Source organism: Diadema setosum, chromosome 20 (genome assembly GCF_964275005.1).
Source record: "Diadema setosum chromosome 20, eeDiaSeto1, whole genome shotgun sequence".
NCBI lineage: Eukaryota > Metazoa > Echinodermata > Echinoidea > Diadematoida > Diadematidae > Diadema > Diadema setosum.
The window spans coordinates 12,390,234-12,408,532 of NC_092704.1; the positions used below are offsets into that span (position 1 = coordinate 12,390,234).

At 39.2% G+C, this 18,299-nt stretch overlaps 1 protein-coding gene across 1 annotated transcript in view; it reads left to right on the forward strand.

Annotated features, from left to right (window-relative positions):
* LOC140243743 (integrin alpha-8-like) overlaps positions 1 to 18,299 on the forward strand; it is an 82,128-nt gene that overhangs the window by 19,144 nt on the left and 44,685 nt on the right. The window contains exons 2-4 of the mRNA XM_072323409.1: positions 10,736 to 10,869; positions 11,531 to 11,625; positions 13,271 to 13,406. Coding sequence (XP_072179510.1) covers positions 10,736 to 10,869; positions 11,531 to 11,625; positions 13,271 to 13,406 — 365 coding nt within the window. The remainder of the gene's footprint in view (positions 1 to 10,735; positions 10,870 to 11,530; positions 11,626 to 13,270; positions 13,407 to 18,299) is intronic.

The window sequence follows — 18,299 nt, forward strand, 5'->3', positions numbered from 1 at the left end:
CAGGTCAAGAGCTAGAGTAAAGTGTTCAAATATCAAGGGGATTTGCCTTTCTCATTCCGAGCCTGTGAGGTCAGGTGTCACACGCACGTACATCTGTAGTTCTGTTAGGGGGTCAATGAAGTCTTTATTAGAGTCTGGTGAAGAAGGTCGCTACCATTGAATTTCTCAGGATATGTTCAACCGATGTCATTACATTCTCTGTATTTCAGACAGTTTTAAGATTTTTAGCATTTAAGCATACTTAAAAGTCGTAGTTTAGGTGTGGGCGACCATTATGTGAAACGTGGTTCCATTAGATTAAACTGCCGGCTTTGACACCCAAGTGAGGGGGAGAGAGAGAAGGAGAGATAAGTGAGAGAGAAAGGAACGAACAGTTATGTCTTTTTTCGTTTATCGCATGAATCTAGTTTTGATATTCTTCTCAAATTAAAGTGCAATGATTTTTTTGATTTTTTTTTTTTTTTTAGAATAGAACGATGCAAAACTATCAGCAGCAGCAGCAGCATACAGCAACTACGAGTGGTGAACATAAAACAAGAACAGCTAGGAGATTGAGAGAAAAAAAAAGACCTACAGCATACGTTTAATTCTCAGATTCTGAGCAAAATATAAAAAAGTAGAGAAACATCGATAACGCGTGTGTTTTCTTTTTTTCAACTTCATTACTCATAATGATATGTCACAGCGAAAGAAAACGCAAATTATTTCATGGGATAGAACTACGAAATACTCATATAAAATAACTTAAACCGAAAGCTGTAATTGATACTTTTGTTTTCTTCCGTCATTCCGGCAGGATTCATATATTATTTTGGTATTATTTTTTGTCTGTGTGCGTGGAAAAAGAGTAATGCTGCATTGCCGTATATAGGTGGAGGATACTGCGTGAAATGACACCAATAATGTCATTCAAACGTGCATCCGGGATAAAGCGTGAGCGTTTGGTAGATCTTTGGCAGAGTGGTACTTTGTGAATAGTGCATGGCATGAACTTACAGTAATACTGATATGAGATATCTGATACATGTCTCACAAAAGTATACAATGTATAATTTTATATGTATGTTTTATAAAAAATAAAGACAAAATTGAAACCTAGCTATATACGTCCGCTGCATAATAATCCTCTTTTCACACATTATCATAATATATAACATTTGTGACGATAACATGACACCTAGATAGTAATAGTGTATGTATGTATGTAAGTAAAAAAAAAAAGTGTCATGTTTCTTGTTGAAACCATTCCTAGGCTCTGTTTGTTTTCAATATGTTAAAAGACGTTAATGAATGTCAGTTTCAACAAATTGCCTCATATTTTAACACGGACATAATATGTCTGCAGGCGACTAATGCATACAGTTTAGCACTACAGAGAAACTGGACGTTATGTGCTCTGAATAACTTCTTCATAATTATGAAAATTTGATTGAATTTGGTAGAGCTGAATTAAAAAAAAAGATGCATTGGGGTATTTGTGCCTTTAACGTCCGTAATGATTAGTTCCTCGAGGGTCAGTCGTGTATTGTCACATACAGGGCAAATAGCTCTTCAGGATGTTGTTGAAATGACCAAAAATTCCGGCCTTCCGGCCACCGATGATTTTCGATTGGGGATGACGCATTGCAGACACGTACGATCTGACAGGACAAGGGGATAGGATCGTTTAAGTGTCGTCAAGGAAAGTGGTAAAAAAGATGAAACAGGACGAAGAACAAGAAGAAGTAGCGATTATTAAAAGTCCTGGGGAAGGAATGTCTCGTTGAGGTGCCGTGACAGTTGCGCTGTCTCACACGCAGTTCCCACTGTGAGGTTTCCTATGAGTAAATGTACTGAACAGCCCGCTTGCCGACATACTGACATATGGTTAGCCAGGTACGTTCTTCACGAGTCATATTGCCTCGTGTCTATGGCAAGGGTGGTACTGTTATGTATTGTAATATATCTGTATAATAACATATGAATACTTTCAAACTGTGGAAAAAAAAGGACTCTGAGTTCATGTCATTTCGCATACAGTAATTTGTCTATCTACGTAGCAAAGGTTACGTAAGGTATATGATATTAGGTAGCAATGAAAACAAGTGAAAGACCTCTGAGATATAATATTGCGCATGTATACTTAAATAGTTACCCCCCCCCCCCCCCCAAAAAAAAAAAAAAATCATTGGTGTGAGAGGCCTTTGATTGTTCTTGTGTATGCGTGTGTGCTTGTGTGTGTGTATTTATGTTTGTATGTGTGTACATGAAATTCAAATAAGGAATATCATAAACACGAATAAAGTGTCTCTGTGCGTATAGTTTCTATTGTGTGTTCATGTGTTAGTGTTTTGTTGGATTGAGTGGCTGTATTTTGAAAGCGATGAGAGGGTATTCGACTTTACAGAATACTTTGTGATTTTTTTTCTTTTTTGGTGTGTGTATCTACATCTGTGGCTGCGAGCGTAGGCGTGTGTGTTTGATAATGTACTTATCACTGCTAATGAAGGGATGTGATTTCCGCCAACACTGGCCAAGAAAAATCTTGACCCATATGCATGACTGTTTGAATGGACCTATCCTCAATAATGGTGTTAAGAAATGCGATTAATCCATATTCAGCACTGTGGAAATATACTCATTATGCAGTTCGTAATGATTGTACTCTAATTAAATCAAACATTATCGCAACGTCATAAGCACAAAACAAGAATAAGTATGAATACCAGTGCGTACTATTAGCAAACACAGAAAAAGGCCTACATGTCTTTGTACAAGGCCCAGTCAACGTGTGTAAAATGTAGATAACCGTTGCGATATAGACGGCCTACTCAGGAAGCAGTGGTCGGGGAAATGTAACGTGGAAGCGTTGATATACAGACATGACAGAGGGGTGAAAAGTGCAAACCCTGGACGAATTTCTCTCTTGAGGGCTTGACATCTTGAGTCATGGCCAGCTGATAAATGTTTATTTCTTTAATGTTGTCACCGGCGATTCGCTCTCACCCTCTCCTTGAATTTCATCTCCCGAACCACGCCCACGACCCTTTCTCCTCCCTGTCTCTCTTTCTCTCTTTCTTACTTTTTCTGTCAAATCGATCACTCCAGAGTCATTATCTAAACGCTATGCTTATGAACTGAATTCAAAAGGTCCGAGTTGTGAACTTTACAGTATTTAATTGAACATTATTTTGACACACAATGTCAGTGATTTTGCATATTTTCCTTTTGGTCTCATTTTGTCTTTGTTTCTTCCCTTGCCCCTTGGAGCCGTCATTCATTGGTCCTTACTTGCAAATATTTTCGAAGTAAGACGGAATTAACAGTACACAAATGAAGCAAACAAACGAACAAACAAACAAACGCATGTCATGGGGAACAGTTGTTATGAAACAATGCAGAAGTCATAAATGACAGGAATGTCGAGAGGAATGTTTCTATCTTCTTATCAAGTTACCGATTAACAGGAGAAACAGAGGTACTACAATTACCATTATCCATCATTATGCATTGATTTTGTACCATCATCATCATCATCATCATCATCATCACCATCACTATCATTACCATCATCATCATCAGCAACAGCAGCAGCACATCACCATCACCATCATCATCACCATCATCATCACCATCACCTTCACCATCACCATCACCATAGTTCACCATCACCATCACCATCACCATCACCATCACCATCACCATCACCATCACCGTCACCATCACCATCACCATCACCATCACCATCACCATCACCGTCACCATCATCACCACCGCTATCATCATCACAATCACGTCATCATCACCACCACCACCATCATCATTATCGTCATTGTCAATATCACCATCATCATCATCACCATCATCACCATCATCATCAACATCACCACCAGCATCATCACGATCATTATCATTATCATCATCATTATCATTATCATTATCATTATTGCCATTATCACTATCACCACGTCCTCCACAATCATAATCACCATCTATATCATCATCGGGCGTCAAGGACGTTATGAGGTTGGTGTTCATCTGCGCTTCTTACGTGGAGTGCTCGTGCTAATTATCCTGATGCGAGTGCGTGTTTTGGTGTGCACGTGCATTGCCTGTAGGTTACGATCCCCGCATGAGCCTTTTTACACTCCAGGACTAATCATTGTGATCATCTCTGATTCATGAATTTCCGTCATCTACACCGCGACCGCGAAGAGAGAAGAGCTCGATATTTTGATTCGATTAAAGTGAGAAACTACCCCGTGGTGAGTCACTGCGCCGATTCTACACCTGCCTTGGAAATCAAGAAGGAGAGAGAGAGAGAGAAAAAAGTGATGCTTGGGCATTCCATTAGAAGGTTAACGCACGCATCATATCAAGGAATATGCTATAGCTCGGAAAGTTATGGTTTATGAGGCATGGAACTCCCTTGGACGTAGGAATTGAATTCATACAGCAGATGTTGAGTTCATACATGCAAGATCTGATGATTGAGTTTTGTACTGAGCAGGCAAGGACCTTAACTCACTAATCTTACCGATTTCGGCTTTAGGTTCGAGACCACGCTAGTTATCTATACAAGTCGCAATATTTCCTAAAGTGAACCTTCTTCAGTCAATGTTAAAAATGACTGGAAATGAATTAACGAATGTTAAGTCGAAGAGGAATAAAGATTTTGATAGAATTTTGAAAACAAATTAAATGAAAGTTAATCGAAGCAGGGGTATCGTTTACAATCACGTTTTGTTGTTGTTGTTGTTTTATTTGGTAAGTTGATCATACTCACATTCGTACCACAATTTTTCATCGACGTTAAAATTGTTAAGAATATAGAAATAGACAAGAACACCCTTCGTGTCAGATTATGATAGATAGTCATGGTTGTAGAAAAGAAAAGCTACTTTTATAGAGAGACAGTCATGTTGAGTGCTAAATTATTGACAAAAAACAAATCTATTCATATATAGGCAAATGGAAAGGGTGTAATATAACCACGCCATCATTACCTGATATGAGTTGCAAATGTTATTGTGAAGTATGATATGTTTGTTTTTACTTATGATTTTACACAACATTCTTGTTTGCTCCCGATATTAGCTGATTTATGTTATTTTTCTTTTAATTTTGTGTTGGTTTGCCCGTCCAATGTAATAAAGATCATTTTGACCTATATAAAGCACACCTTATTATTCCTCTTTTGTAACATTTAAAATGAAAACAAAAAGGGAGTATAATGTAATGTTGTAATACCTGCTTTATGATGTATCTTATATATTTCCACGCATTTTATCATTTGGATTGTTATTCTTGTGGCTATCAGTTCTGCGTTAGCTGATTCTTAGTGTGTTTTTTTCTTTTCGCCCTAGTTTATTACTTGTTTTCTTGCTAAGCCCTTAAATAGATCCTATTACGGCGATCAGACAAACGTTATCATGAAAGGAGATATCAGGATGCGGGTAGTTGACTATCATGCTGGGAGTGATTTCTTGCTTTGTTTCGACTTATGTCCATCATCCTAAAGCTTGTGATTTTTCAGGTTCTTTAGCTCACAGAATACGTGTGCCACGTCTGATTATATGATGCCATATTTATGATTGATTCAAGTTACTGTTCTCTGAAATTGCGTGACGCTAGAAATATTACGGGATTGATGTTAATTGTCTTCTTTAGTTCAACATGAATACAGAGAAAAAAACACACAGTCAGCAATCGTATCGTTCTTATATTCGTAGAACGCAATCTCTTAAAGGTGGTCCTCAAAATATGCAATTCTGGAAATCAGAAAAGAATTGCAACATGAGACATGTCCATTAAAGCAATGATCCCCAACTATGCCATATTCATGATAATAATAGTAATAATAATAATAATAATAATAATAATAATAATAATAATAATAACAATAATGATAATAATGATAATGTTCATAATAATGATTATGATAATATTCACAATATTCATAATAATAATAACATGAATAATGATATTAATAATAATATGAAAATGAATATCAAGATCTGTAAGGTCTTCATTATCCAGTGTTGCAATTGTTCTACCAGAGGGCCTTGTTATTATTATTCAATTCAATTTAATTCAATTCAATTTAATTCAAAATCATAACCCTAGCATTGCCAGATTACCATTCGTACACCTGGGTCGAGAGGGACATGGTGGGCAAAAACGCCTTATCCAAGGACTTAAGCACTGAACGGGATTCGAACTCGGGACCTCCAATTGTTAGTCAGGAGTCATTCACTATAACAGGCTTATACAAGGCCCCGATGCACTGTCACCACCACTTACATTATTCACTAAAGACATCTGATTTCAATTTGCTTCTTGATTGACCTCAAGGAAGAGAGAGTAATGACGCGTAGATCTGCTCATCTAGTGAAACGCCTTTTCCAAATGTCATTCTCCCCTCACACTTGATACAACGCGAAACGTGAGGGTATGTACGTATGTAGCTTCTTCGGAAATATGGGATTCGAATAAGAGATGCGTCATAATAAGGATCTGTATCACTCCGGGATAACTCCTTGATGTAATGTCGACATTTTTGTCGTGTTTCATCGAACTTTCCGTGAAAGAAGTACAACGCCTTAGTCATTGAGCTGAACTTTAGGTTAGAAAAACAACAACAGATGAACAAACTATAATTTCCTCGTTCTCTTGGTTTTTCGTATACGAAAAACCAAGAGAACGAGGAAATTATTTCGGATCTCTTTTGTTATCACTCTGTCGATTATTAGGTCTTTTTGCTGTTTGCGCGTACTATTTATAATACATTGCGAGAGAAATGATAATCGTATAGTTGTAGTAGTATAGTGGAAATAGTACCAGTAGTAGTAGTAGAAGTAGTAGCAGTAGTATATAGGAGTAGTAGAAGAAGAAGCGTATAGTAGTAGTAGCAGCAACAGCAGCAGTAAACCCTACACGGGAAAGAGCACAGTGTTCCGTAGTGTATTTACAGTGTGGTCACATAGTAGACTATGTGAAAACGCTCGAATGTAAAAGTATGGAGATGATTTCACACTGTGGTTTGGTTTTCACAGAGTGTTCACATGGTATTGTTCTGTGTCACACTGTGAATTTATGACTCATAATGTGTTCACAATGTTAAAACGCTCGAATTTAACAATGTGAAGAGATTTCACACTGTGTTCACAGTGTGTTCACAGTGTGTTTCTCACACTGTGAACACTGTGTTCTTTCCGGCAGGGAAAGAACAAGTGTGTAAGAGTAGTAGTATTGGACGTTGCAACCAAACTTCAGATTATACATAAATTTGAGTTTACCATATTATATGACATGAAATTCAAATCATTGGAGACACAGACTTCACTAACTGATACTCACTGGAAGATAAACTTGAAACTACGACGTGCAAGTATGCATAGACCTGTAATTATGAGAGAATGAAAGAGATCACAAGATTTACAGTTTAAGCTCACTGACGATTGATAACCCCGAAAGATAAAATGAAATAAATGATTAAAGCGATTGGAAATTCAGCGTGGGGTAATACGTCATTTCTCAGAAAATAGCTTTAGTATTTAGGGTGTATTGAAGGTCATTGGTTCACTCTCTATTTTGAATACAAACCAGAAGAAAAAAAGTGGACCCAAAATTCCATGGCAACCATTACGAAGAGATAATTAGATTATCCGGAAATTTGGCGTGCGAACACTTTCCTCATGATTTAAAGCATCAAAATTGGTGCTGAATGTTTTGAAAAAGTATTTGTGAAGTTTTAAAGTAACCCTTCATGTGCCACATGATTAGAAAAGTTCACATTAGAAAAGACCTTTAGACCTATGTGCTTTTGCAACTATAGGTCCATATAGAATTAATCCTTCAGGAAATTCAAAACAAAAATCATTATATTGCCGACCCTGGACATATTTTCAGGTCTGCAGGAAATCGACCAGTTTAACCTTGTATTGACTTTGTGATGCAAAGTACCGTTTTGGTTTGTAGCTTCATGGTAAAACTCAGCAGAAAAGAACAAACGCCCTTTCGATACACATACATTTCCATTCGGCATAGATGCCTTTGCCTCTTCTCGGCATCCTGCCGCGGTTTCAAAGAGTCAATGTTTGGATTTGAAAATCTAATTCGTTTTGACTTTAGGAAATTTTGTAAATGCGATTTCAGTGTATTTATAGTGGTTATGACACACACCCAGATTTGCATATTTCTGTGTGTGCGTGTGTTCGGGAGGGGGGGGGGGGGGAGGGGGCTTTCCTACAGTGAATTTTTACGCGTTCACGATTGAATAGAATACCGTCTGTAATGATTGCATTTGATGAGCAAACATATCAAGTTGTCGCGGTCATTTCTTCTTTCTATTGATTTAAAGACCCATTTCTCTTCATCCTGTTCCTGCACGCCATGCGAAGGAGGCGCTCGGCTCGGCTCTTTAAAGCTACCCCCTGCACAGGTTGCCGCCACTCATGCAGGAGCTTGAGAGGCGTGAGTAATGCTGACGTCACGAATTCGATGAGAGCCCAAATCCGTCGCCGCGGTGGTGTTGTAGGCCTATCATCTTCTCTGCGCTGAAACGAGAGAACTGAGACCGCTAATCCCATCTGTACTCAAGTTGTTCACCACAATGCATATACGTCCGTCTGCCGCGGGTTACTTATATCTGGGTACTTACCTTTTATTCAAAACCCACTGTATGTGTAACCAACAAGATAAAATGATAAATAATTCATCAATTAAGAATTGGACGTACGAATGAATTCCACGGTGCACCAAATTTAGTAGCTCCGAATCACACTAGAGAAAAACCATACTGGTATACGCGCCAGAATTTATAAAGGAGATAGACATGCGCGCATATACACGACAGCTACACATCCATTGGGCTACAGTGGCACTTGCTGGAAAATAATTCTGCTTGTAAAAACAGTCACACTTCTTCTTCCGTTGCAGGTTGCATTGATGAGATGCAGCAGATGATTTTAATCAATTCAATTCAATGCATTTATTTTCATTCTCATTTTTCTTTGGACAAAACATAACACGGAATATATAAGGAACTATATCATAAGCATAATATACATTAGAATGTGCGAAACGATAATCAACAAATAGACATACATGCAAAATATTAAGTTACGTTTAAAGGGGAAAAAGAGAACTGAGAGGTCCACTAAAAAGCAATGCTTGGGTTTATATTGTGAACCACTCAAGCGTTTCTTTAAAAATACTCACTATAATTACAAATACTTTGCATTGAAAAACAAAATAAAACAAAAGAGTCGTGCATGCGGGGAAGAGAAAAACTGACTGCAGCCCACTCCCGTAAAAAGAGAGAAGCAATAGCAACTGAAAACAACAACAACATCAAATACCAAGCCCCCCCCCCCCCAAAAAAAAAAAGAAAGAAAGAAAGAAGAGAAAACAATACCATGATCACTATTAACTTATGGTGTAATCACGCTCCCAGTGAAGGTCCCACACAAAATACCCTGCAGCCTGGCGGTAAGGTGTTTCCCTTTGCGCCAGGCACGTCGGCCCGGGGAATCATGTTGCCGACGCCAGGACTCCGTCATTTCCTCTATTGGTGAAATAGAAGCCGGAGGGGAAGCGAGCGATTAGCACACGGATTGTCACGTTTCTTGAGACAGTACAACAAGTGTCAGAGGTTTGCGTTTCCAAATAATGCGTGTTCACGCTTTGTCACTGTGGGCGCATCATCGGAGACCTTACGCATACATTGTTTTGATACGGATAGTAATAGTAATGATGATGGGGTGGGATGGAGACGGCTTATTGTAAAAGTTTTGGGGTTGTTACGTTGTTAGATTTTTGGGATCTTGAACATGACGAGTTGCAATGTTAGGGAGCATAACGTCATAGTCAATCGTTGGACTACCCAACGTATGATCCGTTTGCGTTTAATAAGTGCGAAAGATCGTCGACAAGCCAAAAGATAGCACAACCGCTTGGGGTCTATTACTTCATTTGAAAATGATGCCAGTAAGTGAACATGGAAAAACAAAAGCGTATAGTTTTACAATCGCAGCTTCTCTACACACACATCAACTTAAGTAATGACCTGTTCAGTCCTTGTTCAGTATGGTGTATAATGCAAGTTTAAATTCCTGTTATTTTCTTGCCATCTTCCGCACGTCGTTTGGCATCGTGACAAATCATTTTGCTCATTTAAGCGATTTTTTTTTTCTGGAGTTTTTTTTTATTATCCTTGAGAATGGTATTATATTTGTTGATGGCATTAAAGGTAGCAAAATATTATGAGGAAGTGTATAATTTTCATGATTTTCACTCCCCCCCCCCCAAAAAAAAAAAACCAACAACAACAACACAACAACAAACAAACAAACAAATAAGGTATTCAGACAAGTTTGTAATCAGTGAGCTTAGTACAATTGCAAAGATGACGATTAACGTATAATATAGGAATGATAGATGGATATGATAGTTAATACATGCAAGCTTTCAGCTGGAGTGTTCTTCACTATAAGCAGTGGCAAAAAGACGTGATTCGTAGTGGAGTGTTTTAACTTTATTGTTGTGATCATTTTGCACGATATTCAGGCTATTCTATTTCCCCAATGGAGGGAAAACGATGGATAATGTTTTCTAAATGGTGGTAGATCACTCCAGAAATGAAATATATCTTCGTCTCTTTCTTTTTCTCTCTCTCCATTTCCTTTACTTCTTTTTTGTTTTCTTTGTACCTTCTCATTCTCTCTCCGTTTGTCTTGATGTGGAATTACGGCAGGTTGCTTGTTGGAGCGCCGAGAGCGCAGACTGACCAACCGGGCGTGGAGGCGGGAGGAGCCCTATACAAGTGTCCTTTATCTACGGTGCCCTTCAGCGCTGGCGAATGTTACCAGCTACCGCTCGACCCACACGGTGAGCTTATGCAAATGACTCTGCCAACTCCTTGACATTCGCTGTCTAATAAACCATCCTTGATCCATTTCCAATGAATCAAGCGACCTCGTCGAAAGAGATTTGATCCCTTCCTTGTTGTCGTTTCTAACGTCAAGTTTGCTTGTTTGTTCATTTGTTTCGTATAGTTTGTACGCGTGGTATACTGGCATAACCGCTCGTCTCAAGTTACTAATTACTAGCAGTACTTATTTTGATATCAACATTCATTCTTCACAACCTAACCCTGATGCATGGGTCTATTTTCTTCCAAGACTCACGCAATGCTTTGTTAGAAGGCTGTTACATTCGCGGATACCTACCATATACTTTCTTTTTAAAGTGGAACCACTCACTTACAGTAGATGGGGCTATGGACCTGAAATCAGAATGTTGGTGCTGATATCTCCTCTCTGCCGGGCCTGTAGGTCTACTCCCTGAACAATGAGTCTTACCAGGTATTTCACCTGTATGTTCTAGGTGTGTTAAAGTACCTGACAATGCTGCCCGTGATACTGAATTTTATTTCAATTCCTTTATTTCCATTGTTACTTTTGACATCACGCCTTCCAAAGCGTCCACCACGATCCCATTTCGCCTGAGGTGCGTGTCTTTCATTCATCCATTCTTTCTTCCTGCACAGGCAACGATCTTGAGAACGGTGAGCAAATTACCAACAAATCTGGCCAGATGTTCGGCGCCACGGTTCAGAGCGGCGGCCCTGACGCACCTGTGGTGGTATGCGAAAAGCGATGGTCCTTGTCTACCTGCACACGCATATACACATTTAAACATCATTATTACACCCACACCCACACACAAACATAATGTATACAAACACACTCTGTTCAGAACTTAGCAAGTAGATCCCTATTTGTCATTCTGCGATACTGTGGTCATGTTGGCAAAAATAATGCATGGTTATGAAACTCTGCGTTGATCACCTTGGACAATCATATTTACGTCGTTGTATGAGGGAGGTTTAAATTCATTTTTCTTGACACATAGATGGAAAGTCGATTATTTTGTATGAATATGCCATTCAAAATGGTTTTCATCTTTAGCAGATGCATAATAGCGAGCCTTATGTCGTCAGAAAAACGCATATGTCTACTAATATTATTCGATACACACTAAAAATAGGAGTGCAAATATGGACCTTTGCACCCCATATAGGGGTACACATTCTACACCCATTTCTTTTTTTTTGTGCAGACATGCACCCTATGGGGTAGTTATTTGCACCTCTGAGGTGACAAGGAAATACCCCTAGGGGTTCATTTAAGTACCCTTAATGATACAAATTATTTCCCCTGAAGGTGCATATGAGTACCCCTAAGGGTGCACAAAAGTACCCATGATGATAGAAATGAGTACCCTCAAAGGTACAAGTAAGTATCCCATAGGGTGCAAGTCTGCACCCCACAGAGGGGTGCAGACTGTGTACCCCAGTATGGGGTGCAGATGTGTACCTTTAGGGTGACTTGTATAGGGACAAGCGTCTACACCCCTAGGGGTCCATATTTGCACTCCTATTTTTTTAGTGTGTATGTATTGATTATTTTAGCATTTATCTATGGTTTACAAAAGAAAAAAGGGAAATAAAAAGAGAAAAAAAAACAATAAGAAAGAAAGAAAGAACGAACGAACAAAAGAACAAACAATCGATGGCGTAACTTTGAGAGCACCTTGGTGTAGTGAGGAAATAATGAAGATGCAATACAGTGGAATCTAGATTCAAATCCCGCTTAGTGCGTTCCTCCTATAGAGCAACATGCTTTGACGAAGATGTTGCTCTTTGTCTGAAGAAAACTAAACTTACCTGACAAGCAATTTGAATTTGAATTTGAATTCAATAACTCTTTAATCCGTTATCACTCATAATAACCCGCAATGTGGCATAGTGGATAAGACTCCCGACTCCCTATCGGAGGACCCGAGTTCGAATCCAGCTCAGTGCTTACGTCCTTGGATAAGATGTTTTTACCCACCATGTCCCTCTCGATCCAGATGTATAAATGGGTACCTGGCAATTCAAATGACAATGGCAGGGCCCTCTGGTAGAGCAGTGGCAACACTGAATATGTTACCCTGGGTAAATAAGACCTTGTTATCATTATTATATTATCATAATCACTTTTAGTAACTTATTTTTATTATATGTCTTTACACCATTAAAAAAAAAAGATTTTAGCTAGTTCATAATAATTTTTTTAGCTTGTGTTTTGCCGTCTTAGCATTATTTATTGATAATCATTTACTTCGGTTCTTGAATATTATGTCGCTGGGAGAACAATAGAAAATACAGCCTTCGAAGTGGTGTTGTGTTCTGTTTGTGTATTTTTAACACTTTTCTTTCCTATTTTCCCCTTTCTTCCGAAAGGTATGCCGACCATTGTATACTTGGTATATGCAATCTGATCCGTCATCAGATCCTCAGATAAAACCAGTTGGCGGCTGCATCATCGCTAGACGAAATTTTAGCCTCGTCCGAGAGTATACACCCTGCAAAAATCCAGGTAAATTCAGACAAAAAAATAAACCCCACAAATCTACAAAGGTCACGCAATGTAATGGTAATGCAATATAATTATGACACATGTTTGTCATTTTTGATTAGGCCCTATACACGCTGAATTACAAGTCGTTGGTGTAAGGAACAGTAGACTAACAGGGCGCTGGGAAACTCTGTTCAGGGGCACTGAATTCAGTTCCAAAAAGCCTACAACAAGCGTATTAATCACGGATAATGACGAAATCTTGGCAAGATTGGTCGATGCAGAAGTAATCAATGAGTTGACTAAGCTCATTCAAACAGCTGACACTTTAAATTCTCTACACCACGGGAATAGCTCTCTCTCCATCGAGAGTAAACACAGATCCATTTCGATTTATCATTCCGATCCATTTTGGTCGAAATAGCAGAAGTGTCCATCCAGAAGACAACACCTGTGTACTGGCTAATCTAATACGCTGTGTCACTGGTGCTAGGGCTGTCTTCATTAGTATATGTTGTGGTCGATTTGAATCCATGCTCTACTCAAAAGTAAAACCGCTAGGGTGTCAATGGGCGCCACACAAATCCGTGCCTTTGAACATATTTTGTATAAGGAATGCATTTGAGATTTGCGATGAAGGATAACGTGGTTGACATGTTGGTCACTCGTCCGGACGAAAGGGCATCCAAAGTTGCTAGGGTTATTCGCCTGTACATACATGGGTCATCACCATCTTCACGGTCGTCACTATCCAGGAATTAACATCACGACCCATATTGTGCGTGTCGTTCAGGATGGTCGGTATCGATATCTTATAATGTGCCATCGATACAAAGCAAATAAACAGCATAACACTTCACAAGATTGATTGACAGATACAAAGATAAAACAAAGTATAGAAACAGAAAGGGAGACAGTTAAGCTGTGGCTTAAGGATGAACTTTAAATGTCTGCAACTACCTCATCAACTTTGAACACACACACACACAAAAAAATGAATTAATTTGATAAAGTTTTGGTCAATGTTTACAATGTCCTTTCCTGAAATTTTCCCCGATTGACAATTCCTGATTCACTCTTGTGTGCGAGAAAAAAAAGAAAACTCCTCAAAATAAAGTCGTTTTAAAGGAATTGTACAAGGAACTGATGTTTTTCATATCTTTCATGATAAACATAAATAGGGAGGAATAGTAAGGTGTTATTGTTACTGTTGTTATCATTTGAATCGTTATTATTGCTACCATTGTGATCGGAAGCATATACTTCCGCAATCAGCCAAGTTCACAATGCATTGGAAAGAACTGGACTACTAAATTAATGAATGGGCAAACTCGACCTTACAGGCAAAATGTCCGACTGTTTACAACTTTACAACTTAAAACAAAGACATGGCGAAACTTTGTGTAATGGACGAAGTTCCCTTATTATTTTAGAACATTAGTGACTCAAATCTTTTGTAGAGTACACCTCCATTTGTTAAAAAGGACCTCTTTGGTAAGATCCATGAGTCTTGCACTTGACTTTGGTACTTCCAGTTGCACACTGTGTACTGAGCGCGTGTCGTTTCACGCATAGTCATATTGCGTAATCAAAACGACGCCACGCGGGGCCCCCGAGTGGGACACAAAAGGGGATTCGTCACTGTGTTCGGGGATCGTATTCCGGCGTGTGCAAAACACACCTCGCCAGGTTATTCACCTTTTGCGACCGCAGACCTCAGAGCTTCAGAACTGTAGATCAGCGTTGATCCTTTTTTTCCAACGCTGCAAGTTCTTGTAAGGTTTAAACCACCTGTCAGCCTACCTCTACCGACATTAATACCTGTCGTTGATCGTGAGTGGTTGCAAGTTCAAAGGAAGTCACTCACTCATGTTTCAGCATCTCTTTTTCTTTTCTTGCCTTCTCGAGACCCATGCATTTCTGTATCGGTCAATATCAACTGCATGTATAACTGAATATCTATATCTCTTTTAATATCCCTCTCTTTCTCTCTCTTATATATATATATATATATATATATATATATATATACACTCTTATTGTAGTTTGGAGATCTTTAGACGCATTTTAATAATTAGAATGAGCATAGAAAAGCTGCTATTAGAACAATATACTGATGTCAAAACACTGATATCGATTCTGTGTTTCTTGTAGAGGTCAAAGGATTTGGTCACACGTTCCCTTTTGTTTTTTACAGATTTATCGCTATTTGTGGAAGTATTATCAATTCACTAACACGGTTATTGCGTTATATACATATTTAGGTACAGAGGGAAGATCACAGTAACCGATAGAAAGAGATACAATAGATGTACACTCTAATGTATATTGCTCTGTGTAATTGAAGGTCGCACGCCATTGGTAGATGATTTCTTCGTTCACCATAAACATAATAAACATAACTATATCTTGAGCAGGGTTAATATGATTCGTATAATGGTGTCTCAGCTATTATCGTGTTTTGCATTATTATAGGATAATGGCAGCATGACTTCCGCATATCTTTGCGATTACATACGCGTCGCGCAAGCGTGCCTATTACAGCGTTAGTAATAATATCTCGTACCAAACTGTAAAGAACCCGGTGTATGACACGATATGAATTGAGAAAACCGCTGCCGCATTCGTACAGTCAGACCATTATGTTATGTTACTCCCGCACGCACTGCGCACGGGGTCGCTTCGTGCGGCTGCGTGCAGGTTCGTGCGATCTCGCACGGGAGCGTACATGTATGGCTCCGTGCGCCCCTGTACGCACCCGTGCGTAGTCGTGCACCTCCGTGCGGATCTGCACGCCCCCGTGCAGATCCGCACGCCTGCGTGCGGATCCATACTCCCTCGCACGCTGTCGCACGGACCCGTGCGGGTCTGGCGCACGGTCCCGTGCGGGTCGGGCGCACGGACCCGTGCGGCTTTTGGGTGCGATTTCGCAGGGCCCCGTGCCGCCAGTGCTTGGTTCCCGCATGATCCCATCTCACCTCCCTGGTTCCCGCAGTGCTTACACGGTACGTGTGTATCAGGTGTATACCGCGTGCGAGTCCATGCGCCATTCCCCGGCCGACAGTTTCAGCGCAAGCGTGAAATGAGACGATTCCCGACAATACGAAAGGCTTGTTACTTGCGCCAAGGAGCTTCAAACCCTTGCTTGCTTATTGCCAGTCAGTCGGCAAGCCGAAAAACCCCGTCTAGTAGAATATCCAAGTTCTCGCACGGGTGACCTCGAGTTGACCCCGCAGATCATGATCACTGAATTACGTTTTCACATGATTTTTTTTTTTTTTTTTTTATTTGACAGGTTAGGGTTAAAACCTGAATGCAATATTGTTTAAATTTTCCGAGAGCGACATGAAAGGTCATCGACTTCGTGCATGGCTAATTCATTACCGATGTCCCGGAAATAATGGGTTCACATACTCGTCTAAAATTCCCCAAAGAGTCTTCTTTTTCATTGTAGGGCACTAACGAACGCATACCATGTAAAAGGAAAATTATTATCCAGCTATAAGATGATACCTAAGGTGTAACGTGATGATTTGATGGGTCAGCAGCGCGCGCCAGCAGAAATCATAAGGATATCATTCCTTTACTCGGCACGAAATCGCGAAAATATTGTACTGTCCCACATATAGAAATTGACGTGTTCCATGGAGGCCCTTTGTGTGTTATGAGCGACCCCAGCGTAACTGACATGGTCAATTATAAGCGTCTACTAGCTGTGATATACCTTGTTTGTGTCTGTCGGTGGGCATTATGAACAAGTAGCCTATTGCCTCTTGCTTGGCCTCTCTCTCTCTCTCTCTCTCTCTCTTCTCTCTCTCTCTCTCAACAAGTCATGAATTCACTTTACCCATCATGCCTAATCGAACTACGACATGATTGAGGTAACCGCGCCTTTTTATTCTCATAGTCAAAATCAAACTAATTCTTTACATAATTTAAAAAAAAATCTTCATATAATTTCTCAAAATACTCAAAAGATGGCCTCAGTCAAAACTTTCTACAAAGATTGCATACGCCAATCTTTACGGCCTAAACAAGTTTTTTAGAGAGCTATTAGTTCACCCTGTGACGACGACTTCGATTGCGTTTTGAACTTGTACCGAACTACTTTCAACACAACTATTACCTTTATAGTTCGATTGATGAACTAGTCTTTTGAATTGATAACCGACATTCGTAATCGTAAGCATACAGTAACAAAATACTGTCAATAACAGTTGGAAAATGCAAATGCTATAATAATAGCGCGAAATACACAAGTAACGATCATCTTCATACATTCTAATTCCCAAGTGATGTCGCTTCGAAAATGACACATGGTTTGACTACTGCTTCAAGCAAAGAAAAGTAAAAGGAATGGGATATACTTCTAATGATAATATCACGCCGTACAAGGCATTCCACTGTATTTGGTAATGTCGGTTACGTTTTTGTGCGCTTTACGTACGGAAAATAAAAGGCAGATTGATGCTATTAAATGCTAACACAACGCATTCAAATGATTTTTTGAAATAGACCGTGTACAATGTAATGTTTTAGTATTCGGTTTGAAACTTTAAATTTGCGAGTCCTTTATAAAGTCATATGGGTTATTACATTATCAATTCAAGCAAAAATTACAGTACTTTAAGGATTCGGATTTGCTCAGAAGATTAACAATGCCATCTTTGGCAATAGTTTGCAACAGAGACAATCCGCTTCAATAGATATACAATGTAATTCTGTTTTCATAAATAGAAAGGAAAACGTAAATAAGTCAACTTTATAACTTCAATGAGCTTTCTCACCAACTGAACTTGATTTGATCTGCCGTGCATGATATCGCTGTGTGTTCTATTAATTCTATGATATTGTTTAATTTGATATTGTTTAATTGGCACACGTGTTTTTTTTTTTTATGCAGAATATTTCAGG